The 13,561-nt window shown below is 42.1% G+C and overlaps 1 protein-coding gene across 2 annotated transcripts in view; it reads right to left on the minus strand.

Moving 5' to 3' along the window:
• Positions 1-13,561, minus strand: part of PLEKHA8 (pleckstrin homology domain containing A8) — a 29,844-nt gene that overhangs the window by 2,687 nt on the left and 13,596 nt on the right. Inside the window, exons 9-12 of one of the 2 annotated variants that reach the window (XM_015558155.1) lie at positions 12,420-12,478; positions 11,669-11,799; positions 10,885-10,955; positions 2,413-2,474 (exon numbers count right to left, since the gene is read on the minus strand). In XM_015558155.1, coding sequence (XP_015413641.1) covers positions 2,413-2,474; positions 10,885-10,955; positions 11,669-11,799; positions 12,420-12,478 — 323 coding nt within the window. The remainder of the gene's footprint in view (positions 1-2,412; positions 2,475-10,884; positions 10,956-11,668; positions 11,800-12,419; positions 12,479-13,561) is intronic. The other variant, XM_015558156.1, reaches the window with a different exon arrangement.

Consider the following 13,561-nt stretch of genomic DNA (forward strand, 5'->3'; position numbering starts at 1 on the left):
GGCTCCTCTATTGAGAAGGCTGTTGCCAAAGGCTCGACATAATCTATTTTCTTAACCCCTTCCCCGGCAGAAACGTGTATACACGTTTTCACAAAATGTTCTTTTTCAGTCGTCGACGAGTATACTAAGAAAATATGGTAAAAAAATATGGTTTATAGGAAGACGAGTTACAAACTGTTTTCATAACCAGCATCAAAAATACTATATAGAACCAAAATAAAAAAATTAGTCTGAAAAAGAAACGTTTTTAACAAAAAAATTGTTGGGGAAGGGGTTAAAAACCAGCAACTTTTAAAAGTATTGGCAATAACACCAAGAACTTTCAAAGTGTTCTTGTTCTATAACTTTGGGTATATTATCTGTCCCTTTGAGTCTCAGATTTTTTTGTCAACAAGTAAGGAAAATAAGAGAACCTGGTGAGTTATTAAATTAATAACTTCACACACATAGAGCACTTAAAACAATGCCTAGTGCACGGTCAATGCTCAAAATTCCAAGTTATGGTTGTAGTTATTGGCATTAGACACAGCAATTTTAATTCTAGGAACCTATTTGAGAAAAAGGAGGGTTTTTTAAAGTAAAAAATGCATATGAACAGACACTGTTTTATCTGTATTAAGAAACTTAGAAGCAACTTAAATTTCCAACACAGAGGATTGGACAAATTAATTATGGAACCTCCATAGTAGGGAAATATTGTACAATCACTAAAAATAACGGTTTTCAAAAACTTATGGCATTAAAAAATGGTCATGATAGAATCTATTATGTGGGGAGAAAGAATATAAAATTATACTACAAGCTAAAGTAAAAAAAATTACATGCATGTACAAAGTACACAAAATAAAGATAATTATAAACATCTAATATAAACATGTCGATATAAAATATAAACACTTGTAAGTAGATACGTATTTAGAAATATATAAAATTAAATATAATATTTAAAAGAATATATAAAATATATAAAAATGAAAGTGAGAAAGGTAAATCACAAAAATATTAAAAATAGTTCTATGGAGTGATAAGACTATCGGCAAGTTTAATCCCCCCCCTTCCTATTCTTCCATAACTTCTACAATGCATTGTGATGCGTCTAAATTACTACATATTAGGGAAAATGCCATAAATTAAAAAGTCCTTTTAAAGACTCATGCTTATGATAAATTTTCTGCTATAGCTGCATTCTTGTTGACAGTATCCCTTCGATCATTAATATTTCAGGATTTAACTTTACCTCTACACTGCATCCTCCCCCTCCCCCACATTTACGCTTCTTTTACACAGAGCAACTCAATGCTTTAATGCTTTGTCATCTGACAGTATTTACTCAGGGAGACTGATGAATGGAGCAGCATCTACTGCCCACTTATTCACCAGCAGCTTCTCGATTCTTCTGTGCTCACTGCGGAGACTGTGTGTGGGGAATGAGCACAGCCTTTGGAGACAGCAGGTAGCGCACTTTGGGACTGGAATGAATAGCTCTGAATTTATAAAACAGTGGGAGCCAATGCTGAGGATTCCCAAAGGTAAGAAACGTGGACGTGCCTGGCATGATGCCCAGCACACAATAGGTGTCCAGCAGCTGCACGGCAGCTATTATTCTAACAGGCATTGAAGGACGTGTGGGCAGTTTGTAGCTGCAACGAGTCTGGCTCCTATTATCTCCACACTTTCAAAAATGATTTCATTTGCACTAAAATTTGATTTCTTCCACTTAAATTCTTCACACTTTCTTTACCTGCCTCCAAATAAATCATGACCTAAAACAGTTCCTGCCTTAGGCAAGTGATGCCTCCTGTCCTTTCAGTTAGTAAAACATCACCTGCGAGGCTATTTTTAACCACATTCTGCCTGTTTCCTGGTGTTCCCCACGTGAGACGCAGCCTTTTCACGGCTGCATCTGACTGAGTTGGCAGCTCCCGGATGGAGACACAGTACACATTACTGCTGACCTAAAGGGACTGCTACTCTGCTATTCCACACACCGGGCTCAGCGATTTGTTCCTGGGGACTGAGAGTCCCAGGTGTGTGTTTTTCCTCCGTTAACATAGTGGGAGGGAAGGAGTGGGGCATAATAGGAGCCAAAAACATGTGCAGACAAACACATCCACAAGGAAAATAACTGGGTAAGAAGAGACTCCTGGCCCGAACGGCTGGAGAACCCGATCTAGTGAACAGCCAAGGAAATTCCATGGAGCAGGATGGGGCGAAGCACACGCTCTAACAGTCCTTCTGTTCTGGGCCTGTCACCGACATTCCTCCACAACAAAGACCTACAGCCTTTAATTAAATGAGCAACACTTTGTCCTTAATCTGGAAGACAAAGCCAACAGGAACACATGCACCCAAAACCAAACCAAACCACCTTCTGTGACCACCGGAACAGTAGGAGGCAGGAGGATTACTTACCGCAAAAACCCCTCGAACGACCCAGCCGTGGTGCTGCCGTAACGTCTTACCGTACGCGTTGTCTTGAAAAGAAGAAAAGCTCCATGAACATTGGGTCTCATCAGAATTGGAGGTGCTTTTAGTATTGTGTCCTTTCTAATGTATGGCCTTAGGAACTGATGAAAAGCCCAATGAAAGATTCTATAGCCCACTGGTACTCAACCTTCCTAATGCCACGACCCTTTAATATAGTTCCTCATGTTGTGGTGACCCCCAATTTCCTTGTTACAAATTGAATATAATTAAAGCATAGTGATTAATCACAAAAACAACAAGTAATTATATATGTGTTTTCTGATGGTCTTAGGCGACCCCTGTGAAAGGGTCGTTCGACCCCCAAAGGGGTCACGACCCACAGGTTGAGAACCGCTGATAAAGCCCAACGTTTCGGGGAGGAAAAAAGCCTACACAGATTTTTGTTTTAAAGAAAAATATATATTCCCACTCTTACCCTGTGTCAATATATCTGAACTCCAGCTTATTATCATGAGGGGGAAAGTTCAATATATATAAGGAAACAGAGAGGGAGGAAAGGATACTGGAAAAATCGAGACTACCTACAACCAGATAGACACTATAAAATATTAAAATGCAGCTATTTGAAAGTTTCTGTGACCCTGAGTCAGGCCCTCAGCTGTCTCCCCTTTTGTAAGATGATCCTAAGGTTCTTTTCTTTTTAAAAAATATGTTTTTATTACTTGGAGAGAGGAAGGGAGAGGGAGAGAGAGATAGAAACACTGATGATGAGAGAATCATTGATTGGCTGCCTCCTGCACGCCCCCTCTGGAGACTGAGCCCACATTCCAGGCATATGCCCTGACCAGGAAATGAACCCTGACCTCCTGGTTCATGGGTTGATGCTTAACCACTTCGCCACACCAGCCAGGCTAAGGTTCTTTTCAATTGTAACATTCATTCTGGGATGTCAAATGTTTGTTCTAGATGTCCTATGACCCTGATACACAGCATTAGACCCAGAAACCTTAGAACTATTTTGGAAAAAATGGCTTAAAATTAATGATCTAGTTATAAAGTAAATGGTGAGGCCCATTAATAAAAGTCATTCAGATTCTAGACTTTAAAGTAAAAACCTATTTTTGTTGTCCCATTGTGTTTTAAAATATGATTTAAAAACAGGTATATAATTTTAATTACAAAGAAATAATCTCAAGAACAAGGTGACGGCATTTTTTGCCAGGGATGCATTCCTAAATGCTTTAAATAATTCATTATGTGCAAAAGTCAAAACTGATTTTTTCCAAAGGAATAAATTCAGCCTCAGGAGGCACAGAGCTTTATCATCATAATGCATTTTTTTTCAACGCTCCATTTTATTTTGTAGGCACCATCTCCAGTAGTTTACAGAGCGCTCATTCCTAAATTAACACGGAGTATCGGGGGAATTGTTTGACCTTCTTCATCACGTTTAGCTCATCTAAATTCTATTCCAAACGTATGTATTTCCATGTGCTAGTTTCAGCACTAGTACAAGTACCACCACCATTTAATGAGGGCTTAGGCTTATCATAGGATATAAAGTATTTTAAAGTAAACGAGGGTAGGGAGCGGCTCATGGGGCTAAAGATCCCTGGGGTTGGGGACTTTTACATGCCACGAAAGGATTCTGAGCTTCCCACCTGAGGCACAGGGGCAGTTTATAAAAATATAGCTTACTGCTTTTTTCCGATCTCACAAGTAATGCATCTCATTGTTAAAAATACGGGAAACAAAAAAAGGAGGGAACTAAGGAAACCTGAATAATCGTGCCTCTCAGAGAATCCCCGTGAGCACCCGGGGTGCACTCTCTACATCTTGTTTCCTGTACAGATAGTGTATTTTCTTCGACTAACGGTCACGACTGATCTGGTTGGAATTGTGGCAGGGGAGTAACATGGTGAGACTTAGCAAATGTCGCTGCCCGGGTCCCCGAGCCTCCAGCGCCTGAACCACCCTGGCTGGACAAACTGCCTGTTTGCAAGGGCTCTGGGCCCAGTGTTATGCCAACCTAGAGACATTATACTCTTCCTACACTTTACCATTTATTTCTTTATTTAAATATGTTTTTATTGATTTGAGAGAGAAAGGGAGAGGGAGAGTGATACATCCATTGGCTGCCTTCTGCATGCCCCCTACTGGGGATCGAGCCTGAAACCTAGGCATTGTGCCCTCACCGGGAATCCAACCAGTGACCCCTCGGTTCATGGGACGACACTAAACCACCTGAGCCACAGAGGCCAGGGCACACTTTGCCCTTTAAGTCAACCCTTCACAAAAGCCCGAAACCTTTCTCCATGCCCCGCCCCCTCCCCAGAGCAACCAGAAAACAAAGGTGCTGGGAGTCTAAGCAGCATGGGCAGGCAGCCTGGGCGAAGGAAGAGGGAGTGTTTGTGCAGCAGCATGACCCGTGCTCCCTTCCTGGCCCTGTAAGAGGCAGCTCTTCCTTATTGTGTCTGCACCTTGCCCGAGAAGAGTCCCACCGGCAGGATGTGGGCCGGGTGGTCTAACAGAAGAAAACGATGTTAGAGAATTGGCCCTGGGTCCTGACTCAGGTCCAGCAAGACCACTGCTATAATTTAAATCAACAAGTACAATTGAACTCACTAAAAAAAAAAAAAGAAAGGTTTGCCAGAAGTCCTTAGCTGACTTCTAGGGCTGCATTACAGCATGAAGTCTAAGCCTGACCTATTTTGGTTACCCAGAGATTAGATAATGAAATACATTAATCTTCCCTGTAATACTCATTCGTCATCATCACGCGTGCTCTACAACCAGGAGATATTTTTGGCTTCCGAAAGACATAAGTGATGCCCTTCTCCCAGTTCTTGAGAAGTGTCACTTCCCTAGAGCCCGCGTCAAGACTTCTGAGCAGGAAGCCTTGACAATAAATCACCTTACCCCATTCTCTTCCTTTACAAGCGAAGGAACAGAAAACCCAGAGAGACCGTGACTTTCCCAAGGTCACAAAGCTAAAAGCCATGGGAACCTGGGGCATTCTTGTCGCATTAAGCCATTCTGCCAAAAACTAATGTTTGTCCTCCGTGAAGCAAAATGATGAGAATGAATAATGTGCCTTTCCCACCTATTTCCTGAAAGAATTTGGACCTTAGTCTGTTTGTGGAAACAAAACAAATGTGATTCTTCCCTGGTGACTCAGAAACTTGCTATGAGGTACTCAGAGACCACGGCTAAACCTACCACCGTATCTGAGCGAGAACCCTCCCACGACAGCTGGTGGACAACCATTCAGCCCAGAAATGGGATCTATGAGAGAGTCTCTCTAGCATAGACCTGTAATTGGTAAGAATTTGTAAAGTTCCTTTGAAGACAAAGAAGAAATGCAATTCTACATTTTGAACGAGCCCTTGGGAAGTAGACAAGCAAGGCCAGGAAAGGTAGAACCCATCCTGCGCTGAGCCCAGGAAGTGACACCCCTACAAACAAGCTAACATGGCAGCCCTCCAGTGAGATGGGGAACCAGGAGCGGCTCACAGTGGACACACATGAAAAGCAATACTGAAAGAGGAAGACTGTGCATAGCGTGACACCATGCATACATGTTTACAACATGCAACACAGTACTAGATACTGTAATACATAGACACATAAATACATCCTATCTAATAATAGACAAACATGGTAATTGACCATACCTTCGCTACGCCTCCCATGGGCTAATCAGCGTGATATGCAAATTAACCGCCAACAGAGATGGCGGTTAATTTGCATATGTAGACTCCAACCGGTGGAGTGAAGCCTGACGACCCCAGGGCTGGCGGAGCAGCGAGGCCTGGCGTTTCCGGGCCCGCGGAGCAGCGAGGCCTCACGGCCCCGGGGCCGGCGGAGCAGCAAAGCCTGACATTTCGGGGGCCAGCAGAACAGCGAGGCCTCATGGTTCCGGGGCCAGTGGAGCAGCGAAGTCTGATGTTTCTGGGGCCGGCTCCAGCCAGAACTTGGCCAGAGCGAAGGCCTGGGCCCCGGGTGCCGGAGGTAAACCGGTGCCAGCAGCCAGGGGAAAGGAAGGCCTATTGCACAAATCTTTTCATGCAACAGGCCTCTAGTAGAAGTATAAAAACATGCATTATGGAATGACAAACAGCACATTCTGGTTGAAGATGTATGGAAAATGAGATAGTCATGGGTCAAGGGATGGTACACAGGTGCTGTACTGAACGGTTCTATATATGTGGTCAAGTGACAGGTATTTGTCAAATGTCTGCAATACTTAAAATAAGAAGACGGAACTATTAGGAAAATACCTTCTAAATTCTTTTAAAAAAAAATATTTTATTGATTTTTTTACAGAGAGGAAGGGAGAGGGATAGAGAGTTAGAAACATCTATGAGAGAGAAACATCAATCAGCTGCCTCCTGCACACTCCCTACTGGAGATGTGCCCACAACCAAGGTACATATCCTTGATCGTAATCGAACCTGGGACCCTTGAGTCCGCAGGCCGACGCTCTATCCACTGGGCCAAACCGGTTAGGGCCCCTCTGAATTCTTTATCGTGACTAAGCTTCAGGCAAAACGGATTGTCCAGAGAAAAGCCAACACAGGAAGCAGCGAACAGAGGTGAAAGGGGTGCCCAGAGATGTCCTTCGGTAACTCCAGGCACCGTCTAAAGACTCTAGACGGAACTTGGACGTGAGCCAATTCTGCCAGCTGAGCCACATGCTGTGTGGTGTTTTGGAGCGAGCATAACTTGATTCACGTTTCATGGTATTGTCAGAACAATTAGTTGAGTTATAATTTGATGCTAAATATGTGATTACAAGTTCGGGCTTTCTCACATAGCTCTCCCTGTCTGTATTAAGTATGTGACTGAGCATCCTGGAGATGCTGTGTGTGTGTGTGTGTGTGTGTGTTCATATTTAGCTGACATTTATGGAATCATTCCGAGTTGAGGGATGTGCTGCGTGCTATCCCCCCAGAGGGAACAGTGCAGAGCACGTAGCAGTTAGTACAATGGGGCGTGAAAGGCCAGAGCAGCTTTTCTTCCGTCACTTACAGGGATGTTCTCCAAAAGCTCTTTCATATGGCGCCTGCGTTAGAGGAGCTTAGCTATAGGCTGGACCAGTAAATATATCTGCTTTGTGACCCAAATCTTTTCTTAGAATGACTTCTAGAGAATGTCATAGGACACTAGGGGTTCAAAGCTCTTGGCATACCACCACCCAGAATATTCTACATAATTATCATTATGGGGAATCCAAATGATGGCTCAAATGCAAGGGCGGCAGCATAAAGCCCAAGACTTCCTTCCAGATGCGGGGGACTCATTCTAGGTCACAGAACTGCAGCAATACAGTGACTATCCATGCATTTTCTAGGGAGTTAATAAATGACAAGGTATCCATCATGGCATTTAAGCCTTTTACATGTCTTCTCCCATTTTCAAGGGCAATAAGATTACACAAGTTTTGTGAACATTTACCTCAAACCCTTTCTTAAGCAGTATTTTCAAATTTGGGAGTGGCACCCAAAGTTTATCTTTAGTGTATCCCTAACTGTCTTGCTGTTCTTAGGTTGGGGAAATTCTGTCATCAGAAAACTACTAATTACCATGAAAGGAGGGAAAAATCATCTGATGCTGAGGATAACTAGGTGAGCTTCAATGTCCTAGCCCTAGATGACGGGGTCTCAAACCTCAGCAGGGATTAGAATCATCTCACCGGCTTGTTAAAGCTCAGACTGCTGGGCTCTGCTAGACTTCTGAGTCAGCAGGTGTCGAGTGAGGCCTGGTAGTCTGCATTTCTACTAAGTTTCTAGGGGGAGTGGGTTAGGGAAACCTTTCTCCACACTGAACACAGCAGCGGGAAACTGGTGATCCCTATAAGGAGGATATGATTTAAGCCATGAAAACCTCTGAAATAATCCTGAACACTGGATGCAAGTCTCACATTCACAGCGCCCTTTTCCTTTCCACTGAAAACAGTGCTGAGGGGGAAGAGGGGAAGCAAAGGCTGAAACTGGCTGTTAATTTGGCCTAAAGTTAACATTATTTCCGTTTTGAAGCAGCATTGCCCTGCAAGCTCCCTCTCTTCAGGGTCAACATTTCCTGGTCTACTTTCCTAAAAGGTAGGGGAGAAAAATCCTCCATTTCCTCTCCGCCTCCAGGGGCAAAGCTTTTCCTTTCACTTGCTGGTGTGAAAGCAGCTGGGTGCTATTCCACCCTAGTCCAGCAGGGGGCGAGTGAGATTAGCATTTTTCTCTGCCCCCACACACAGCCCTACAAAGCAAGGGCATCACCTGACAGACTGTCCCCCTGCTGCATTTCCTGCAGGTGGAGCAGTAGTTCCCAGCGTGGGGCACACGCGCACAGGGGGCAATTTTATTTTTAAGGGGGGCAATTAGAGATTTCTTATGGTCCTGGGGCCTCATATACAGTATATAAATGTATATTGTGACATATTTATACATTTCAGTTCTCTATTATGTTTTGAAACTTTGCTATTTTTTCATATCACTTCATATTACTATTTTTTAAATCATTTCTTCCTCAGTACTTCAACTGTTCTTTCGTTCTTTTTTTTCCCTCTTTCATGGATGCCATGTTCTTTGGAAGCTTGTTTAGACCAAGTTAATGGCCTTTTGGGGTTCCTCCACATGAATAGGAGTTCACTTTTTGAATAAAAAGAATTGTATGTCACGGGGGATGGGGGAGACATCAGGCTTTTAGAGATGCTTAGGTGAGGCATGGCCAAAAACAGGCGGGGAACCACTGTCCTAGTGTGAAATCTCCCTACTAAGAAGTTACTCTGAAGAGAAATGTCTGGCTTGGCAACCAAGCTTTGCAAACTTTTCATTTCTGATTGGGGACAAATAAACCCCATTTTCTGGTGGGTTATCAATGTCATATATCATGATGATGAGAATATAAATAATGACAGAAACTCATCTCTATTAAGTGGTTATTATGTGCCACTTTTCTGATCTTTTTACATGCATGAAAAGATTTAATCTTTACAACAGCATTGTTAGAAAAACTGTATTATCACTGCCATTTTATAGATGAGGAAACTGAGAAACAGAAAGTTAAGTATACGTTACTGTAGTTAGCTAGTGATTAATAAAGAAAAGAGCAAAGGGAAGTCAGACATTGTTGAGCACGGTCACCTGGGAAGCAGAGACCTGTCTGGGAAGCAGAGACCTGTCTGCGAACCCAGGAAGCTACAGCTTCCCACTCCCTGCAGGAAGCCACGGGTCCATTCCCCACAGGTCACTGGGGGAAGCGACAGAACAAAGGGGAGGTAAGCACAGACAGCAATGAAGTTAAAATGGTGCAGGGGGAGGTGCTAGACCACAGAGGCATGCCTGGGAAAAAGATCATTGGCAAAGGGGGTGGAGCCAGTTCCAGCCCTCCAAAGTTTGGGAAGCTGATTGGGGATCACCTGACCACGTGGGTCCAGTGGCCGCCTGGGGCCATGACACTGCACAGGCTTTTGCCGTTTCATGGCACATCAGCAAGTTTCTAGACAGAAAGGTCTGGGAAAATCATGTGGGAGCAGAATCCCTCGGGCCTTATGGTCCAGAGGAAGGACTAACAGAAGGAGACAAATTCACCAGGAGGCTGACAAAATGCTGCAATGATCACTGGCTCCCCTGCCCAACAGAAGCCTCAAACTCATTCATTTCACTGCTTATAACCATGGCTACTTACAGCCTGACCATGTGCTTCTCCACATCATAATAACACAGGGCTTCAAAGTCATAGGGAATTTCACCCCCACACCCCATGCCTCAGGGCCCATGCTGGAAGAATTTCCTCTAGGACAAGAGTGAGAGTTTAGCCACTGTTAGGAGCACTACGAGGATGCTTCCAAGTCTTTAATGTTTATCAAAACTGATCTGTTATATACATGGATCCATCCATCTATCCACCCACCTACACGAGTGTTTCTAAGCACCCACCATGTTCTCGTCTTTTGACTACGGCCTTGACCTCAGTCTCGGCTCTAACACTACAATGGAGCAAGTGGGGCATGAGAGAACTACAAGATAATGGCCAATCCTTCATCTCACGCCAGAGCAAATTCCCAGGGTTCCCCAACCCCTTCCTTTCATGGGCTCCAAAATAAGCTTCTCTTTGGATACTGATTTTAGAAGACTACTGCATTTGAAGATTAATTTAGGAAGAACGAAATTCTTGGAAATGTTAGGTTTTCCTCTTAAGATTAAGAAATGGCTCTCCATTAATTTAACTCTTCTTTAAGATACACTAATTTTTAATAAGTTAGATCTAGATGATCAGGTCACTATCTCATGGATTCTTTTTAAAGCAAGCATGTAAGAAACAAACAAACAACAGTGACGAACAAAAAGAAACAAAATCATAACCTGAAGAGCTGAATTTCCCCTCTACCCTGTCTCTTCCTCCGGGGCCTCCATTCCAAACCCTGTTCAATCGACCCATCGAAATGCAAAGAACACTTACTCAGGGCTGTCTGGATATCCTTTTCTCCATTTTTCACTTCTGTTAAAAATCCTTTCAAGAATTTGAGACCTCTAAAACAAGAAAGAGGAAGAAATATTAGTTTCAAAATTCACTCCTGTTAAATGGGTAGAAAGAAACGGCAGAGCTCAGCTTGCACGAAGTGGCCACAAATCTAATGGCTGCCACATTGGCTAGCACAGCTTGCACAAATGCAGTACAGTCTTCTAAGTCAGTTTCCAATAATATCTTGGGAATTGGGTTCACCACACGAGACTGAGTCATGGCAGTCCTTTCCGGTGTCTCTGTCTGTTCCCTCCAGCTTGCTCTGGCCCTTCTTAGCTGTATGGCTAAACAGGGGTTTTCAAAATGTGGTCTCAGGGCCAGCAGCTTCAGCATTACTTGGGAACTTGCCAAAAAGGAAAATTCTGGGGCCCACTCCAGACTTACTGAGTCAGAAACTGGAATTGGGGTGGAGCAACTATGTTTTTAACAAGCCCTCCAGGTGGCTCTGATGTCCCTAGAGTTTGTGATCCACTGACTTAAAGCAAAACCAGTCAACTTTATCATGCTTTAATCTTGTGTATACTATTAATATTTACAATGTTTATCAACATCAAGAGGAAGACAAAGCAAAAACAAAACCACAAAACAAATACGGTGTTTTATTCATTAGACCTTCTGGAAAAGGCTATGCAAGTCGGCCAGACCCTCCACTTAGTAGTCTCCTTTCCATTACAACTGCTTTGCTGAGTTTTAAGTGCAGCTCCAAACCCAGCAGCCTCACCTCTTCAGCCACAGGAGGGCTTCGGTAGCCGAGTTCCTAACCCGGGCTACATCTGCCTCCACTTCATGCAGCACTATCTTCTGGAGGGTGGTAAACTCTTCCTTGTTGGTTATATACTTCTGATTCACTTTCTGCAGGAAAAGCAGGGAAACAATCTAAGTTCAAAATGCTAGAGCCACCAAGAGAATCAGCATAGTACTGAGACTTTTAAAAAATATTTAATTTATTGATTTTTTACAGAGAGGAAGGGAGAGGGATAGAGAGTTAAGACATCGATCAGCTGCCTCCCGCACACCCCCATCGGGGATGTGCCCACAACCAAGGTACATGCCCTTGACCGGAATTGAACCTGGGACCCTTCAGTCTGCAGGCTGACACTCTATCCACCGAGCCAAACTGGTTAGGGTAGTACTGAGACTTTTGAGTTTGTCAAGCAGGCCTCTTAAGAAATAAAAATAAATGCAACCTCTCTATTACTTTCTTCCTTATGTTTTCAGGATTTGGTTATTATTATTATTATTATTATTATTATTTTGAGAATTCTTATGAGGCTTAAGCTAGAATTAAATAGTCTCAGCATTTTAAAGTACTATTTTTAAAGTATTTTTTGTTCTGCTCCAGAACCTTTCTCACAGCTGTCCTATACTTTCTATTCTGAGATCAAATGCAACAATGATCTATTTCTGAATGGGATCTCATGCAACTATTTCCTCTAACTGTAGTCTCCCCAGAGACAAGCTGGAATATTCACCTTAATATTTCCAACAAGATCCATTTTAACAGGAGCAAACACTGTAGGGCCAAGTTTGTCTAAAAGAAAAATTAAAAACATCTTTGAAAAAGCAATATTTTCAAGTGGAAACTATTTTTATAGTAACAACCAATTTAGCAGGTTTTCTCCCTCCCTCCCCCCCAAAAACTTATAGTTTTTGCTTTTAAATCCTTTTCTAAACATAAACTTCAAAGGCACTTAGGATACTATCATCACCTTTTTCTATTATGCTACCCTGAGGTGAGTACCTATAGTAAGGTCCTAAGTGGCAGGAGAGAATAATCCTATAAACTCCGAATACATATTGTATGTAATCCTTAGGGCTATACTATCCAATGTGGTAGCCATTAGATTTGTGGCCACTTAGTGCTTGCAATTAGCTAGTCCAAACTAAAATGTACTGTCAGTGTAAAATACATACCAGACTTCAAAGATTTAGTGCCGAAAAGGAACGCAAAGTTTCTAATTAATGATTCTTTTATATTGATTACATGTTGAGATGATATTTTGAATATATGAGGTTAGATAAATTATAAAAATTAATTTTAACTGTTTTATTTTACTATGTTAATGTACCTGCTGGAAAATTTACAATTACATATGTGGTTTGGATATTTCTGTTGGACAAGAACTAAAAAAATAACACAATTGGGTAGAGCTAAAAAGCCAAAAGAGAAAATGTAATAAAATTCTAAAAAATACTTGATAGATCCAAAAGAAAGGCAGGAACAAAGATAGGTAGTTAAAAAGCCAAAGAGGAAATAAAATTGAATACTAAAAAATAACATTAATTGGCTAGAAGTCAAGAAAGGAGTAAAAAAGGAACAAAGAACAGATAAGACAAATAGAAAATAAATAGCAAGATGGTAGGAACAAATAACAAGATAGTAGACTTACATTCATCCAAACAATGTAATTCACTACATTAACAAAGTACAGGGGGGGAAAACAACACTTGATAATTTCAATAAATACAGAAAATATATTTTAAAGTAAACTCTTCGTGATTATAAAAACTTAATGTACAAAAGTCAATGGTATCTATGTGCTATCAATGAACAACTGGAAAATGGGATCGTTTTTACAATAGCATGAAAACTATTAAAATTCTAAAATTTATT

This window comes from Myotis davidii, unplaced genomic scaffold (assembly GCF_000327345.1).
Source record: "Myotis davidii unplaced genomic scaffold, ASM32734v1 scaffold168, whole genome shotgun sequence".
Classification (NCBI taxonomy): domain Eukaryota; kingdom Metazoa; phylum Chordata; class Mammalia; order Chiroptera; family Vespertilionidae; genus Myotis; species Myotis davidii.